The 16,526-nt window shown below is 49.8% G+C and overlaps 3 protein-coding genes across 3 annotated transcripts; 1 reads left to right on the plus strand and 2 right to left on the minus strand.

The window, feature by feature from the left end:
- Positions 1-185: 185 nt before the first annotated feature.
- Positions 186-10,429, minus strand: BO79DRAFT_36148 (membrane morphogenesis protein VPS13). Its single transcript, XM_025689123.1, has 5 exons — positions 10,373-10,429; positions 2,737-10,264; positions 1,069-2,686; positions 601-1,017; positions 186-545 (listed from the first exon to the last, which is right to left on the minus strand). The coding sequence occupies exons 2-5, from the start codon at positions 10,168-10,170 to the stop codon at positions 505-507; spliced, it is 9,510 nt and encodes a 3,169-aa protein (XP_025537234.1). The 5' UTR covers positions 10,171-10,264; positions 10,373-10,429; the 3' UTR covers positions 186-504.
- A 683-nt stretch (positions 10,430-11,112) lies between these two features.
- BO79DRAFT_210256 (DUF3429 domain-containing protein) lies at positions 11,113-12,713 on the plus strand. Its single transcript, XM_025682765.1, has 5 exons — positions 11,113-11,256; positions 11,340-11,572; positions 11,637-11,681; positions 11,790-12,014; positions 12,095-12,713. The coding sequence occupies exons 2-5, from the start codon at positions 11,354-11,356 to the stop codon at positions 12,515-12,517; spliced, it is 912 nt and encodes a 303-aa protein (XP_025537235.1). The 5' UTR covers positions 11,113-11,256; positions 11,340-11,353; the 3' UTR covers positions 12,518-12,713.
- Positions 12,714-13,699: 986 nt separating this feature from the next.
- BO79DRAFT_36171 (uncharacterized protein) lies at positions 13,700-14,413 on the minus strand. Its single transcript, XM_025689124.1, has one exon. It carries the CDS (start codon positions 14,283-14,285, stop codon positions 13,791-13,793), a length of 495 nt encoding a protein of 164 aa, XP_025537236.1. The 5' UTR covers positions 14,286-14,413; the 3' UTR covers positions 13,700-13,790.
- Between the last annotated feature and the right edge of the window lie 2,113 nt (positions 14,414-16,526).

The following is a 16,526-nucleotide window of genomic DNA, read 5'->3' on the forward strand; positions in this document are numbered from 1 at the left end:
CATTTTGATTGATTGATTGATTGAATTGAATTGAAGTGGTTATTATGATAAGTATGGGCTGGATATGGGCGTAATTCGGCTAGGGGTTGGTTCTGTGTTTCTGTGCTATCTATGCCTGTCGTCATGTTGTGGGAAGCAAGCGGTTTCATATTCTTGCTAATGCAGTCAACTGTGCTGTATCTTGCAGATGAATAAAATCGATTAGAAAATTAACATAAGGAACTGATCACAGCGTAGCGGATCAGGTAAATGCATGTATGTACATTAACAAACATCATTAGAAATGAAAAAGATAAGCTGCGCGAATAGAACGGTTCTCGCTTAATCTGCTGTAACATGGGAAAGAGACCAAAAGATGAATAATAGCAATGCGTTATCATTACAACCTCTGCCTTCCACCATCCATTTCATGTCATATCGGACTTTGAATCAACCCTTGTAGGAAATTTTACCCAACCATCAGCCGACATAACATCGTTAAGAGAAACAGGAAATGTGTTTTATTTAGCCGCGAGAATTGTATTTCTCGTTGAAGGCGTTGACGGCTGAATGGGCGTTAGCATTATTACATAGCAGTTGCTGGTCCGTATGTGCACTCACCAATTGCTATCTGCCGGTACAGCCAATTTCTGGAGCTCTCATCTTGAACCGGGATGAAGGGGCCATTCGCACCACCCTTGAGAGTGATGCTCATACCCGTACGCTCCTTGGAAATAGTTTGGATGTCGGTCAACCGCATGTCCCACTCGGTCCGCAGCTTCTTGGTGCGCACGAGGATAATCCGATCGTAAGTCAACATGACCAGCATGTCCCGTCCCGGAAGTTCCAGGTGTGCGATATAGTCCTCGTTGAAGTACTTTCCATCGTCGGCCGTCTTGAGCCAGAATTGTCCTAACGCTTCGCGCTGAGAGTAGGGCCGCACGATACCATCGGTGGCGATAAAGCGAGTGAGACGAACACGGTCGAGTCCCTCGGCATCAAACACAGTGGTCGTGTTTCGCACGCCCTCAGCTAGATCTAATTTGGGTCAGTACCTGGTTTGCTTCGAAAGTGTAATTGTAGACTCACTTGAGGCAAGGTCAAAGGCTCCTATCGCAGGCTTCGTCGCCAAACCTAAAACGCCCTTTCCAACACCCTTGAAGAATCCTTGAATACCCTCCTTTTCAGCACCCTGGAGTGGATGACGGGCAAGTCCTCCGATGCCACTTGCTAGACTGGTTGCAAATGCATTACCACCTGCTGTGATGCCATATAATGCGTGCTTGGGCCGGTTCCGAGACTTGGACATCCGCCGCTGATCTTGGAATTCTTTATCCAATGTAGCAGCAGCCAAACCCTTGGACATACTTCCAGTAAGCTTGGCCATACTGTCAGAAAATCCAAAGACTGATTTCTTCACAAAGCTTGTAGCACCCTTTGCGATACCATAACCCAGCTCCTGAGGCCTATCAGTCATGACAAGACCCTGGTATGGCTCGTAGAAAATATCCGCCACACCAGAGCTGACGGTGTTGAACAACCCAACAGGGTTGCCCAAGAAATCCGCAGAGCCAAGGACCACATGCACTTGGCGAAGGAATTCTTGCGTGAAGTGTCTCTGGATGTTGCCGACAAGCACTCCCAAGGAGACACGCGCATTCTCCAGCATCAATGCATTCAGACGTACCGGAGCGTCGTTAACATTGCCCATTGACATTGTCATGACGTGAACGAAGAACATCAGCGGGTTGGACGGTTGCAGAGCATCTTCCGCATTCACACGTTCAGTACGCATGAAAGAGATGTCGATCTGCATAGGTTGCAGATGAAGAAGTTCAAAGTACACGTCCTGAGCGGCACCTTCATTCTGCGGCTCTGGAATGTTCAAGTCCTCATCGCAGAGTTTTCCTTCGTGCGGCTCAGACCATGACGCACCAGGCACCTTAACAAAGTCGAGCATTGCGGCAATGAAATCTTCATCAAGCTCCAGTGTCATCTGCTGCAGAAGCACTGTGGCATATTTGATATAGAGAACACCATAAGAGTCGTCCTTGACGCGGGTAGCCATAGCATGGAAGATTGGATGTGCTTCCATCTCCTTTCCAGTCTTTGGAACCACACTGGGATACAGCAGAATGGGAAAGATGCCTCCGTACAGCTGATTGTCGATTTGAATCCACTTGATTGTGGTGTTCAGAGTCTGGTAAACTCTTGATTCTCTGAATTTGATTTCAATGTCGCGGAATGTCAGATAGAGCAGCTCCCTTAAGTTTTGATTGATCAAGGAGATGCCAATGCCTCCAAGACGGAGCTGGGCTTTGAAGTTGACATCCGAATCAAGCTCTTTCACTTCGAAGCCAGTGCTCAAGCTGCTCTGCGAGGCTTGTCCCTTTTGCTTGTAAATACTCTTCGATGCCTTGAAGTTCGACAAGACCAAAGTCTGGGTTGGACCATTGGCAACAATGTTGATATCAATGATCTTCTGAGTCTCTCCATACTGGGTTGGGGGAATTCTCATCGGTATCAAGTTTCCAATCTCAGCAAGCTTGATGTGCCTTTCCTTGCCTTTGCATGTTAAGACAAGGGACTTGTTCTTGGTGGCTGGATAATCCCAGGCATAGGGCATGATGCTGCGAGGAGGAAGGCGGTAGCGAATAGGTCGCCAGCCATTGGACCTGTCTTCCTCGTCGTCTTCAAGGTTCGGGTTCTACAGTCGCGTTAGCAATGCATGTTTTGAGGCGGACAAAGTATACTCACAGCTTGGAAGAAGATGAATTCCATGTCACTCTCGTTTCGCATCGAGAAGGGCCAGTTGCGGGGCTCAAAACTGAAATGGATGAAGAGAGTTGCACCCTCCATGATAATATCAACCTTGATGAGTCTCTGGCGTTGATTAGCTTTGGCAAGCTTGACATGTACGGTTCCAATATCGGCAATGTTGAAGGGCGATGACCATTGATTGTTTACCCCTGGGAAGCAGAGGCACAACTGCTTGTCCACAACTTGGCGTAAGAAGTGTAGGGGTGTCAATTCGCCACTCTTGATTTGTAGAACATTTGACGAGCCAGGCTCCCGGACCAGGATGTCCTCGTTTAGCTTATTCTTCAGAATGAAGCGTGGTGCAATGGTCACGACCTTCGTCAATTTGTATTTTCCGTCGCCCTCGGCGACAGACACACCTGAATGGATCTCAGATCTACCATGCTTGTCAGGAAGAACGACCTCGAATGTGCTCCCAATAGCTTCAAAACTCTGAGGCTTGCTCCAAGCAGATTCACCAATTCTCAACATGGAACGGTTCTTCTGGTCATCCGTGTGGTAGGAGTACATGTAGGGAAGCGACCGCCCACCGTGCCTCGAATCAGCCATCAGGCCCTGTCCAGCCGCTGACCGCGCTGACTGCAAAAAGGCCTTGCTTTGAATTTCCATAGGAAGTCCGGTCTTGTTCAAGATGAGATACGGACTGTAGACAGAAATCTTGAAAGCTCCACCGCTGTCAGGCACATTGAAGTAATGGAGCTTCAGTCGAAGTTGAATGCCTCGATCGTCTTTCAATGAAAGCACGTGCTCTCTTCTGTAGTCCTGAGAGTTGCCATTGATGATTGCAAAGTCGCTCTGCCTGAAGACAGTGTCCTCTAAGTCGACGCTGAGGAGTAGCAAATGAGATAGCTCAACGACATGGACAGGGCTCACACCACCTTTGCGCAGGAAGTTCGTCCAATCCTTCTTGGTGTTCTTGTCATAGATGCGGTATTTGAAGTCGTAAGGCAGAAGGTTCTGAATCTCAACTGGAGCAAAGATCCGGAGACGCATGTAAGGATAAATGCCTGTCAACTTATCTCGGGCGTTGTATGAAGCATGCAGTTGGAAATAGAATGGAGGAGCTTGTTGTCCGCCTTCACTAAGACACTTTATTGTCCGCGTTGGCCGACGCAAGAGCTCTCTCCAATGCAATTGTTCACGGGACCAGTCATACCCAAAGCCCTGATCAGGGCGAATAACAAGGGAGTGCATATACGCTGCCCCAACAGGCGCAGGTCGCGAATCACCAGGAAGGATCTTCTCAATTTTCAGAAGATGGCCATCGTTAGGGTTGAACACGCCCAATTCTACAGGTATTTGTGTGCTGTTCTCAACAACCAGTGGCGAGCGGAAGGTGATATACTTGACATTGTCGGGACCCAGCTTGACCTCCACAAGCAGTTGGTGAAGAATGCCGTCCTTCTTAGGCTTCAGACCATACAGGATCTCGCCCTCACGAACAACGGGAATGCGGCTCACGCTGTCGAAACCACTTCCTTCAAGCTTAACTCCAACCAGTCCAGCATGGCCTTCTGGCGCAAGCGTCTCACGCATAGCAGTAGAATCCTCGAATCGCCAAGGGTATTCTTCGCCATCAGCCAGTTTAGCAGCCGGCCCCTCTTCGTCAGCGCTGACATCGGCCCAAACATGCAGATCGAAGCCAGTGTAATTGCGAATTCGGTAGGGCGCATCAGCACCTCTTGGCTTAGAGAGAACATCTTCATCCGTCGATAGGAACTGGAAAGACTTTGATGCCAGGGCAATAGTTGCCGAAGTAACTGTAAGCTCCATCGTCTTATGAGAGTAGGCATCTATGGAAAGGATCTCAGGGGCAGTTTCCTTCGCAACGTGGAACCCTAGCTGCCAGGGCTCAATAAGGGGTTCCCAAGCTGACTTGGAGAAGTTATACACATTGACAAATGTCTCGAAATTGGTATCGGCATGAAGTGTTGACGACCAGTCCCGAATATCAACGTTGAACTTCTTGACACTCCAGTCGAGCAGTGGAAGATCGTGAAGGTCTCCAATAAGAATTACCCTGATACCATCAATTTGAGCATTCAACTCCTCCCGCTTCAGCACGGCAGAGCGTTGCGAAACGAGCTCTCCGCCCGAGTTCTCGGCTGTGGCACTAGAGTGTCGTTCATTCCTCGAGACCATTGCCGCCGAGGTCTGTCTGCCGCTGGATCGTCTCCTAGAAGATATCGGTCTTGTGCTCTTGACATCCGATAGCTTTTTCGGTTCTTCATGTTCAACAGCCTGTGTGCCTTGAGCTCTCATCTCAGATGCCTTGTTGACAATTTGTATCGCCATCAGAATATCGCGAAGAGAGAGACGCAGAACCAACGGTTCGATATGGACATTTATTGAGGTTAAGGAGGAACCCTTTTCCTGTGGGCGACTATCGACGGATACTTCCAGGGTAAAGTCATCCAGAATTCGAAGCCTGCTTGTTTCGAACTTGTCCATGCGGCACAGAAACATCCCTATTTTGCTTATCTGTAGTGTAGAGACATTTTGGTGTGAGAATAGCAGCTGCTTCGTTCCAAGAACGATGGCCTCGGTATGCGTGATGGCCGGGTTTGCGATAGTGATTACTTGAGCATCGACAAGGTTGACTCGGAAAGACACAGTCATCTGACGGTCAGCGGCAGGCGCAGCGCCTCCGCTTGATTGTGTTATTGTAGACTCTTCAATGCTATCAGCAGTGCTAGTCCTTGGCTCCGACTCGTCGGGTGACTCATCGCCGTCTTCTTCAACAACAACTGGCTCCTCTGTTGCGAAAGCTGAATTGGCAAAGGACTGCAGAGCTGACAAGTAGTCCAGGGCAAGAATTATTCGCGGGCTGTCGATGGTCAGCATCGCAATGAGATGATTGTTCGGACCTGGAGTCATGGAAACGCTGGCCATAAACTGTTGCTTGACGTCGTTATTGATCAGCGACATGATCTTTCTGAATTTGTTTGTATCTTTATTGCGACTATCGCGAATAGAGAGTGAGTGAATGAGAAGCTCAGACTCCAGGGAGCCATCGGTCAACATGCGCAACTTGACACGCGTGTCATTGAGTGAGAATTTGGATAGGCTAGCATCTTCCAAGCAACCGACTGGCGCATCGTCATTCGCAAGAATGAGCTCTAATCCAACACTATCCACCTTGAAGATCATATCAAGTCGGACCCACGTCTCGTCGTTAGGGCTTGCTCCTGGTGCCGTTGTTTCTTGAGCTTGCCTAGTCTGGACTGCCCTAGATTCGGCTTCTCTAGTGGGGTCTGTAACGGATGAGGGAAGCGACTCCATGGCTTCTAGTTCTTGTTGCTCAGTATCAGTCGCAAATGCGTTGGGAACCCTCTTGGACAGATCCAGCAGGAATTTGAGCTGTTTCTGTGATACCCTAAGATTGATGGGGGACAGAGACCCCTCAACCTCCATGTCCGGTCTGGGATTGTCTTGCTGGTGCTCGAGATAGCAGATGCTAAATTCCAGGTTGACTTTCTGGATCATTTCCAGCTCCTCTGCGGTACCTTCGTCATAGTGAAACTTTGAAGTCAAACGGATGTTGCGGATTCCGGAGGAGATGAGATTAACAGCAGGGCCATCTTTATCATTCTCATCGAGAGGGACAAAGGTATTCTTAGCGTAGATCTCACCCAGGTGAGCAGTCACTGTATCATGGGGAAGATCTTCCCTTATGGCGCCTGGGAAGACCAGGATTGGAGTCATTATCACGACATCAAAACGCATTCTGGAGGCATTTTCTTGCAGCTGATTGGCCTGGTTGGCTGCAGCTTGCCGGGCTGCGTTGAAAATAGCCTGCATCTTGCCGAACTTGACCAGGAAATTGATTATCTTGCGATAAGGCTCTTCTAAGAAGTTGATTTTCATTGAGCCGGATCGGAGGAAGACTTCTGAATCATATCCCGGGTAAGTTGTACTCTCAGGATCAAAAGTTTCATATTTGAAATCCGCAAAGTTTTCGCCTTCGATGGTCAAAAGCCTGCGAAGATCAGAGTTTTCTGAAGCTCCCGTGTTGACATCGTCGATCAAAGTCAAGCTGCCGATGCGAGACTGTATGAGCATGGTTTTGTCTACGAGCGAAATGCCCACGTCGGCTGTGTTGAGACTCAGAGTAGCCAGTCTAACACCATCATTGTTGAGAATGAGAGCTATACTCTTCAAGTCGGCTTTGATGCGGATTTTTCCGCTTTGTTGCGGCTGCTCCTGAACAGTGCTAATGTCCTGGTTCGTTTCATTTGACTGAGTAATCTGGTTGTTCGGCTGTTCCGGGTTCGTGAATGTCAACAGAACAAAGTCAAGCAGTGTCAAGAGCGTTTTCCTAGTAACAACAAGGTTGATGGTGGAGACTGATATATCAAGGTTCATCGCTACACCTTCGTATGTCGACTGGAAAACAGGAGACTCCGGTTTAACTCGAACGAACTTTAGATGGAAAAGGTCTTTTTCTTCATCGGCATCGAAGCCCTTAGAGGACAAAATCCTCTTGAATTCTGGGACGGGATTTTCCTCAATGTAATCATCGACGCTCAAAGATTTCAGAACAACTTCTGCAACCATGTCAAATGGCCGCATATAGTAGTCCAGCGCAAACCCTTCGGCAACCAGCTCAACCAACAACTGGTCGCGGAGCGGATCCTTCGGATCGGAGCGAGATAACGAACCACGAAGGCGACCGACCGTGAATTTGAATTCGAAGTCTCGACGATGTATGTTGGTTGGCTTGTCAACGCTCTTCCTCTGTTCATCGTCTGACTCATCATCGGAGTCTTCGTCAACATTGGGAAGCTCCCTCAGTATAGACGGCTGGAACGAGGAAGATCTCGCCCTGTTGCCAGGTACGGTGGTTTCTTTCGTCTTATTGGCGGTGTTGCTCGGCGCGCTACCATCATCGAAGCTGGGGATCGCAATGTCGATCAGCTTCATGAGACCTTTATACTTGGCATCGGACACTGAAGCATGCAGTTCTGGAAGGTGACCGGAAATGCGAGTTCTGGTGAGCTCAGTGACCTTTGGCACAATACACATTTCTAGGACGAAATCAACATTGATGCGATCGATGATGTGCAGATTTCGGGTCTGGACATCCGTGGTTAATTGCGCCTTGGTGGTCTCGATGCCGGGTCCAATGAGGACTTGCGTAGAGTCCAACTTGATAAGAAATCTGTCGTACAGAAGGTGCTCGAGCTCCTTATAGTCCCCTTCCTCGTACTGCCGTTTCTGCTTCGATTGAAGGTCTCTCATTGTCTGCCGATCGACAAGCTCGCTATTGACACTGATGTGACCAGCGTCGAGAATCAAACAGAGGGAGCTCTCTTGCGTGATACTTTCAGGAACAATAATCAGAGGCGCATGGATATCGAATTGCGCATCAACCTTCTTGTGCTCCTCCAGAGCAAACTCCAAGCCCGCTCGGGTTTGCTGTCGGATGCCTTCCACGGTGGCACCTGCTGTGTCCAGAAGGGCCCCGATCGATTCCATATGTCTCTCGGGCGGTTCGAAGAATTTGACAACCTCAACGATGAACCTCGGGTTGTAAATGACTTCAATACTCTTCATTTTGACCTTCACCACTGAATCGGCGTCACTTTCAAGAGGGTTCTTCTCGAGTTCTAAGTGGAACAGTCCATCCCTGTAGTCAGAAGCATCATCGCCAGCATCATGCTCCAGCTGGCTGTCAGAAGCTTGGGACAGACGGTTCTTCGGTTCTGGTAGTGAATCCTTGACCTTGACAATCTGGGGGAAAAGACTTCCTTCCGTTGTTCCATCATACACTCGCAAGCCACCGAGGTTGAGGTCGATGAAGAAGGAATCAGGACGCTGCAAGGCTTTGGCTCTGAAGTTGTCGAACACGAACTGCATAATTTCGTTTGCCTTCCCGTGCGGGTCACGTTTCAATGTAAAGCTTCCAGCTCTAAGACCTGCATTAACCTGCAGCTTCACCCAGTCTCTTGGGACATCGACACTGTCGGCAATTGCCTTTTTCTCATCCCAGTCAATAGCATTGTATAGTTCCTGCCGCTGTTCTTCAGTCATGGTAGTCTCCTCGGACTCCTCCTTCTTGCTGCCCCAGAACCATTCTGACCAGGACTGCTGCTGCGCAGGCTTCTTGACACCGACATTCTCCTTTCTTAATTGATTCCTCGCCAGCGATCTCCAAAAACGAATGTCTTCGTAGCTGAGCTTTCTTTGCAGGCGTTCGTAGTTTTCGGCGTCTGCGGCTGTCAAGGTTTCTTCGCGCTTTTTCTTCTTGAACAAGTCAATGTACGCGATGCGGTCATCTCGTCGTTCCTTGATGTAGTCCCAGGTCCAGCGCCTATTTCGTTCATGGATCTTGCTAAGTACAGCCTCCCCAGCAAACCTCAGCCAAGCGCGGGGATCCTCCTTTGGTCTGCACTTTGGCTGGAACTTCCTGTATTCCTGGTGACGGATGAAATAGTGAAAGAGGTCGACAAGCATCAGCGCATCACGATACTGGTGGTCGTCAAGGACGAAACTGAGTTCATCAAAGAGCAACCTCGCTTTGATCGCCGCCCTATCATGTCCTCCAGACTTGTCCATCTCTAGACCAGCACGTCCGCTAACCGGCCGAAGCATGAACTGAACATTTTCTTCGCTATCAATGCCCGACCTTAGCTTCTCGATCAACTCCGCATGGCCAATTCCCTGTGCTTCTGCGCCTATGTCGGAACCTCGACCTGTACCCAGAAGATTTGCATCTGTGTTCCAGTAGATTGCGAGGGCGCCGAGGATTGCCAGTTTATGGGTCGTACCGGAGGTCGACTGGATGAAAGTGGGATTCCACTCGGAGTCGGTGCTGACGGCACTGAGCTCCTTCAGTGTCACACCGAGGGCGAAGGGGTGGTCAGGCGAAGAAATCGAGTCCTCGTAGCGAAAATGCACGTTTTTGATGGATATTTGAAGGTTGTCGACGACGGCCGTTACCAGGCTTTGAGTGAAGCTTTGGTTCCGACGCTGCTCTTCCTGGCTCATACCCTCTGTATTGCGTTCCTTGAGCATTTCCGCGCTCTCGATCTTTTCCATCTTCAGGTGATGCGCCCGCCGCTCTTCCTCCTCCGGGTCGTAGTCCTGATCTTCCTTGGGAGCCGCAAGCAGAAACACATCTTCAATATCAACCTTGACTGGCTTCCCTCGTAGATTCGACCAGGGGATCGACAAGGTGAGCTCTCCGACATGTCCTTCTACAACGTTGAGCGGCAGACGTAATTGATCGAGAGCCTCCCGTCGGAGCTCCAAGTTATGGAGCTTCACATCGCCAGACCAGATTCCGATATTCAACTGTCTGCCATCAAAGTTCTTGATGTACATGCCCAGGGTGCGGTTGAGCAAGTTGGCGACAAGACCCTCCAACATGGTTGCGGGATGCGGCCGTAACCCGGGCCGGGGGCTTCTGCGTGGAGACCGTAGGGGATAATAAAATTATTCGTAACTGATCGTTTAGGCCAGCCTAATTTAATGAAGCGCAGCAGAGTCAGCATGACATCGATACGATGATCACAGATGGGCGGGGAAATGAAGGGCGATCGAGCAAACAAATGAATAGAATGGGAAAGACCTTTCAATGATGCGCGAGTTCTAGTTGCACTCGCAGATAATAGAGAAAAGAGCCATGCAGAAGGTTGGCTCGGTATGCACGCGATACAAATTGCGGGCGGCAAGTGCAAGCAATGGGCTAACAAAAAGTGGAAGTATAGATAGTGAATCAAGTGCGGAGAAAACGAAAGAGGAACGTGGAAGGGCTAGCTGACGTATTCCCGCGGCAGTTCAGGTAGACGGAAGAGTGTAAGGGAAAGGAGGGGGAATAGTAAGTACTAGTCGAAGGTTGGGTATCAGGCTTGGCCCAGTAACCCAATTGTGAAAGAGTGGAGGACGAGACTTGTCTCTAGATAGGCGAGTGTACCTGAGAAGGCATGTGCTGGGCCGATGATAATAATACGAAGGGAAGAAACTAATCACTAATAGGGGGAGAAAGAGGGTGGATAGAGCGCTGCGTAAGTAAACGCCCGTGACGCGGTACGGAGCAGTTACGGAGACTCTCTTTCTCTCAGTCACTTAAGTGTCTCACAGTAGAATCGGGCCCTGAGTGACGTCGGTGCTTCTGCCATGGCATGGCCTGAGCTGAGAGGACCCCCTTCCACTTCGAGACTAGCTGTCTAGGGCTGCAGCCCTCGTGGCTGAGTCAGCCCGCGTGGTGGTTTGGACCAGTCATGCCTGAGGCATTGTCTATGACACCTGCGGTGTTGGCGTCTACGGTATGCCGGAGAACGACGTGACCGCACCTCAGCATAATATCACCTCATTCATTCGTGGTCTCCAGGATCGAATTGCTTCCCCGGCCTGACATCTCCACTCCCACGAGTCAATCTCGACCAATTTCTGGGTGAATACCCTCATCTCCGCTCTTGCACCTTTTTCTCCTTCTTCCACCAGCTCAATTGGGTGTGTATACCCCCCGAATTGCTTGCTTCCGAGCTCTTCCACCCTCCACCCTGCTAACCGCGGATATCGGGAAAAAAAATCAGCTGTCTAGACGACAATGCTGTACAGAACCACTGCTGCCCGCTCTGTCCTCAGGGCTATCTCGAGCTCCAACGCCTCGGTCGCCCGCTCGGCCCTGTCCAACAATGTCTTCAAGGCTCCCTTGACCTCTTCCGCTCGTTATCCCGCTCGCCCGACCACCTCCCCCAGCCTCGCTCTGGCTGCTCGCAAGCCCGTCACCACCGCTCTTGTCCGCTATGCCTCCACCTCCGCTAAGGTGAGCTGGGAATGAGGCAAATTGAGTACTACAATTGAGTCAATTGCTGATCAAAGATCCACAGGAAGGCGAGGAGCCCGACATGATGGCCGGTATCAAGACCGAGGCTGTATGTGTTTCCATTCTTCCCCAGATATCGCTACTTCTGCGGGGCAACTAAGTCTCTCGGCGATACCTCTGGAGTCCAATGCGCTAATGACTATACCTCAACCTATAGAAAGTCATCAAGGACACCTTCAGCCTGGAGGCCGTCCCCAAGGAGGCCCTCTACCTCGGAATGGCCGGTGTCATCCCCTACGTCGCTACTTCCCTGCAGACCGTTGCCCTCGCCTATGAGGTCAAGACCGCCGCCTTGGCTGGTGATGGTCTGATCTTCTCCGGCCAGAGCGCCGAGTTGATGCTGCACATGATCGAGCCCATCCAGGTCGGCTACGGTGCTGTTGTAAGTAACCCAGCCTCAATCTGACAGCAGACCCCACTTGTCCCAAGAATACCCCAGCTAATCAGACCACCCAACAACAGATCCTCTCCTTCCTCGGTGCCATCCACTGGGGTCTCGAGTGGGCCGGCTACGGCGGCAAGTACGGCTACAAGCGCTACGCTGCCGGTGTTATCGCCCCTGCCGTTGCCTGGCCTACCCTGCTTCTCCCCGTTGAGTATGCCCTGATCTCTCAGTTCCTTGCCTTCACCTTCCTGTACTACAACGACGCTCGCGCCGCTGCTGCCGGCCGCGCCCCCGCCTGGTACGGCATGTACCGCTTCGTCCTCACCTTCATCGTCGGTGCCAGCATTGTTGCCAGCTTGATCGGCCGTGAGCAGATCGCCGGTACCCTCAGCACTGAGCACACCATCAAGGACAAGATCAACGCTCTGATCTTCCTGCAGAAGAAGGAGAAGGAGGAGGTTGAGGCCCGTCGTCGCGCTGAGCTCGAGGATGCCGAGTAAGGGATTAAATTAATTGATATCTCAAAGTGTTGGTTTATTTTGATTCCCTGAAACGTATATAGTACAAAGGGCAATTCGGAGAATGAGGGGTGAAAGGTCATCCAGGCTGTCTGTGGCAAGCATGGTTGTGATACAGTAGAAATCATGTCGGGTTTTTATGTATGATGTAGTTTTATACTACTACTGTTTTTTTGGGTTGAAAGTTTTCTTGTAGATTACATGCGAAATCAACAACGCCAGCAGCTGCTGGAAGTTTCATTTGTTTGTGCCATGTTCAGCTGGGGGTAATAATTACAACCTAAAGTGGTGATAGTAAGCACGCATTAGGAGTGTTCAAGCTCAAGGCTTGGCTATCACTCAGTTTGTGAGCTTTTTTGACCTTAGGCAGTGACCAGCATACTGATACTAATGCTCATAAGTAGCACACTTGCAAAGTCATCGAATAATTCACCTTTATGAGAAACAACTCAATCGTACTACTAGTAGTTGTAAGTACTGCACAATTGAACCGGCAATACCACAACACCACTGGCTGGCAGAGGTTAAAGGTCTAGCCAGACATTACACCTCCCCCGGAGATTTATATATAAAGATAGTATCAATTGAAGTCAGGTGACAGCGTCCACTTACTTACCAAATAGTATCTATCTACAGCATGTACCAAGCACTATAAGTAGCAAAGGGCTGCATATACGGCCGAGAAGAAAAAAAAATAAGTGAAATAAAATAAAATAAAATTAGGCAGGGAGTGGGGCCCCGCCAGCAAGGGTAGATAGATTGAAAAAGGACAGTACGTAGTACGTATGTAAGTCGGTTGGGTTGAAGAAATTCCATCCAAATCCGGCAGAAAAAACGACACCTACCTGACCCGAACAGAAAAGGAAAGTAAGACGAGAAGTGCCCAGGCTCAGTCGGAACTCCGGGTGGCTTTCTGCGGTAACTATGTATAAAACCAACGGTATACCGTATGCTTGACTAATTGCAGGTAAAGTAAGGTAATAAAGATAAGGGTTGGGCGGGCGCGCCCAACGAACAACGAACGAACGAACGGCAGGTCTGGAATGTGGCATGCAGGGTTGAACGGACGGCATTTGCTTTCTGCAGTGTCGGATGTTCCGAACGAATCCGAGTCGTGGGATATAGAGTGTGTTTGTTCTGCGATAGGTAAGTAGTATAGTAATGAGTAGTTCAGTTTAGGGGGGAGGTAGCAGGAAGAGTTGGGACTGGGTTACTATGGCGTGTGATACGGATGTGTGTGTGCTGCTTGTGCAGATCAAGAGCCAACAATGACGACCGGAACGGGGAGGTGCCGCATTGAAACAGGTTTCGGGGTTGACGATGTGCGTGTGTGTGTATGTGTGGTGGTGGACGGCCGCCGCGGGTCTGGATCCGGTTGTTGCTTTGCTGTGTGTGTACACCTTAGGCATACATACACATGCTTGAATCGGGGGAGGGGGATCTTGTAGCAAATATGGGTAGGTAATAATATCTGGCTAGGGGTCCTTTGTTTCGGCGGACAGGGTATGTTTCTTCGATGGGAATTGGTAGGGATGTGTCGGCCCGCCCTTTTGGGGCGAGACGAGCCCGTGGTCCAGGGCGATAAAAACGGATGTGGCTGATGTGATTGCGGTCCATGGATTATGGGTTTTCCCCATATCAACTTTGCATCATTGGGGGATGATGATATAGATCCTTGGCAATTGAGCTTTCGGGGTTGATAGTCTAGTGAGGTCATACTCGAATGGCGAATGATTACATAGGTGACCATATTGGAAGCTGAACCTGTTGATCTTCTTCTCCGCTCAATTTGGGGAGGACCACAACGGTTCCTGGGGCAGTTGCTTCGTATACCTGAATAGGGATAGATGGCAGATCAATGTCGTGGCTAGTTCATGATGGGCGGGCGGGTTTGGAATTTCTGCTGGCTGGCTTGCTTGCTTGCTTTGCGTTACTTGGGAGCTGTTTGTGTCGGTGGGTGTGATTTATTGAGGTGGCCCTTAGGAAGGTCAAGTCCGGTCGAAGACGTCACCACCCGGGAGTTAGATTTTGGGGGCGGCCCTGCCGTGGCGGTTCACTATACGGACGGAGAAATGTAGACAGGCGGCATGATTGATTTCCATTCCATGGACGCAGATTGGGACTGTCATTTAATTCTCCAGGGAGAGATAGGGAAGTCTGAAGCGATTTGAATTCATCGATGGATCGAAATCGTGGTACTGGGGTTGGGATAATTAATCCTACTATATTTTTTGGCGCGTCTGGACTGGTCCGAGCAGAAGAAGAGTATTGGAGTTAGCCGGAACGCCAGGACGATAGCCGGGAGAATTGGTCCCGTGGCCCCCCCCCCCCCCAGCCCAGCTGCTAGGCTTCCCTTCCTCCCCCAGCCAAGCCGAACCGAGTATCCGGATTGTAAAATTTCTCCGTAAATCACAGGGCCGAACGAGGTCGCCTCCCCCATGTCTCTCTGCCTAATGGAGAATGGTACAGCGGCACGCTAGAAGGTCGCCAGTCAGGGGAGCCGACGGTCTAGAAGGCCAAAGTAAAATGTGATTGCAAATGGAGGGCAGGGGACAACACATCCATTGAGATGGATGGAATAGTAGTCACTTGATCGCTACTAGTATGTATGGTAGTTTATGTGCGTGCTCCCGTGCTTAAGAAAACGGGTGAACTGTGAAGGGACTACTATCTACTATTACTCAGAATGGGTTGAAGATCTCAAGCAGCGCAACAGCACACAGCAGGCTATCCGAAAACGACAGGTGAAGAAAAGGAAAAGGAGAATTATCCATTCGGTGTTCAAGTGATCAGAAAGAAAAACAGTAAAAAAAAGGAAAGAATATTGGAGCCAGGGGTCGAAAGACCCCGGTCTAGATCGTCGATTGCTTGAACAACGCGTTGAAAAGGGACTAGCGGGAGAAAAATGGACATTGTCATGTGCTCGATCGACAGGAATCTAGTAATCCATCTAGTCGAAGTAGAAGCGCAGAATCCCATAGTAGCGGAGTCGGAGACTCACCCGCAGAGCCCCTCTTTTTTTTCTTGCGCGTTTCGCCCTCGAGTCGCGACATTTGTCCATTCAGCGCCGACCCCGCCGTTCTGGTTGTTGAGTCGGATCCTTGGCAGGGATTGTTGTCAAGGGGGAGCGGAGGTTGAAGGGGCGCAAGATGAGAAGACGGTCTACGGTCTCTGGGGCAGATGGACCGGAGATCCATTGGGTTCTAGGGATGCCGATTGTAGATCTTCGAGGGGACATGTCGGTATACAGGCACTCATAACTGTACACTGCATCCTGAATTGTCCAGTTGTTTAGTTTAGGTCGGGCAGGCTTACGTATCGATGTACGATGCATTGATCTGGCATCTGCGGTTTTTTTTTTCTTGGTATTCAAACAAGGAATCGGATTGATAGATCAGAATCGCGATTGATTGTTTAATTGTGAAAGTTGAACATGGGATTGGGCGCGAAACCATTAATCACACCAATTAAACCAGCGATATCGGGAATAAGAGCAATAAAAAGATCCAATATCATAATCACGATGAATATCAGCATCTGCCATGTTTCACATCGCAATCTGAGCAGGTCAGTCAGCCCTTAATTGCTTGTTTTGGACCCAATGGAATCCTGATGTTCTCTTCCATATGGCTCCGTGTTCGCGGGTGGTTCTAGGCACAGACGCTAGCTAATGCGGGTGGAGGGATTGTCCTGGAAACAGAAATCCATGGAATTTTTATGGGTCCGCCATGAGTGTCATGTGGGAGCCCAGCGACTATTCTTAGCGCTTGTCTAACTCTGGAATACTACCTACTCGGTCTGCTGGGTCGGATACCTTGCCGATGAGAGAAGATTGAGGAAAGAACAGAAAATAGACGAAATTAGTGAACTGTGAACTGTGAAACCTTGTCGGCATTATGTCCGGTCGTTCAGTTGGGTCGAGAGAGATGTCGTGACAGCTGGAGATGATTGCATTTACATATTGTTCCTCAAATAAGTTACGACCAATATA

This window comes from Aspergillus costaricaensis (assembly GCF_003184835.1).
Source record: "Aspergillus costaricaensis CBS 115574 unplaced genomic scaffold BO79scaffold_25, whole genome shotgun sequence".
Taxonomy (NCBI): domain Eukaryota; kingdom Fungi; phylum Ascomycota; class Eurotiomycetes; order Eurotiales; family Aspergillaceae; genus Aspergillus; species Aspergillus costaricensis.

Excerpts from the sequence above, each read along its gene's own strand:
- BO79DRAFT_210256 (XM_025682765.1), top strand. The coding sequence starts at position 11,354 with ATGCTGTACAGAACCACTGCTGCCCGCTCTGTCCTCAGGGCTATCTCG. Across the intron at positions 11,573-11,636 it reads ATGCCTCCACCTCCGCTAAG|GAAGGCGAGGAGCCCGACAT; the intron begins GTGAGCTGGGAA and ends AAAGATCCACAG. Across the intron at positions 11,682-11,789 it reads CCGGTATCAAGACCGAGGCT|AAAGTCATCAAGGACACCTT; the intron begins GTATGTGTTTCC and ends CTCAACCTATAG.
- BO79DRAFT_36171 (XM_025689124.1), bottom strand. The coding sequence starts at position 14,285 with ATGGTCACCTATGTAATCATTCGCCATTCGAGTATGACCTCACTAGAC.
- BO79DRAFT_36148 (XM_025689123.1), bottom strand. The coding sequence starts at position 10,170 with ATGTTGGAGGGTCTTGTCGCCAACTTGCTCAACCGCACCCTGGGCATG. Across the intron at positions 2,687-2,736 it reads AATTCATCTTCTTCCAAGCT|AACCCGAACCTTGAAGACGA; the intron begins GTGAGTATACTT and ends ACGCGACTGTAG. Across the intron at positions 546-600 it reads GTACCGGCAGATAGCAATTG|CCGTCAACGCCTTCAACGAG; the intron begins GTGAGTGCACAT and ends ACGCCCATTCAG.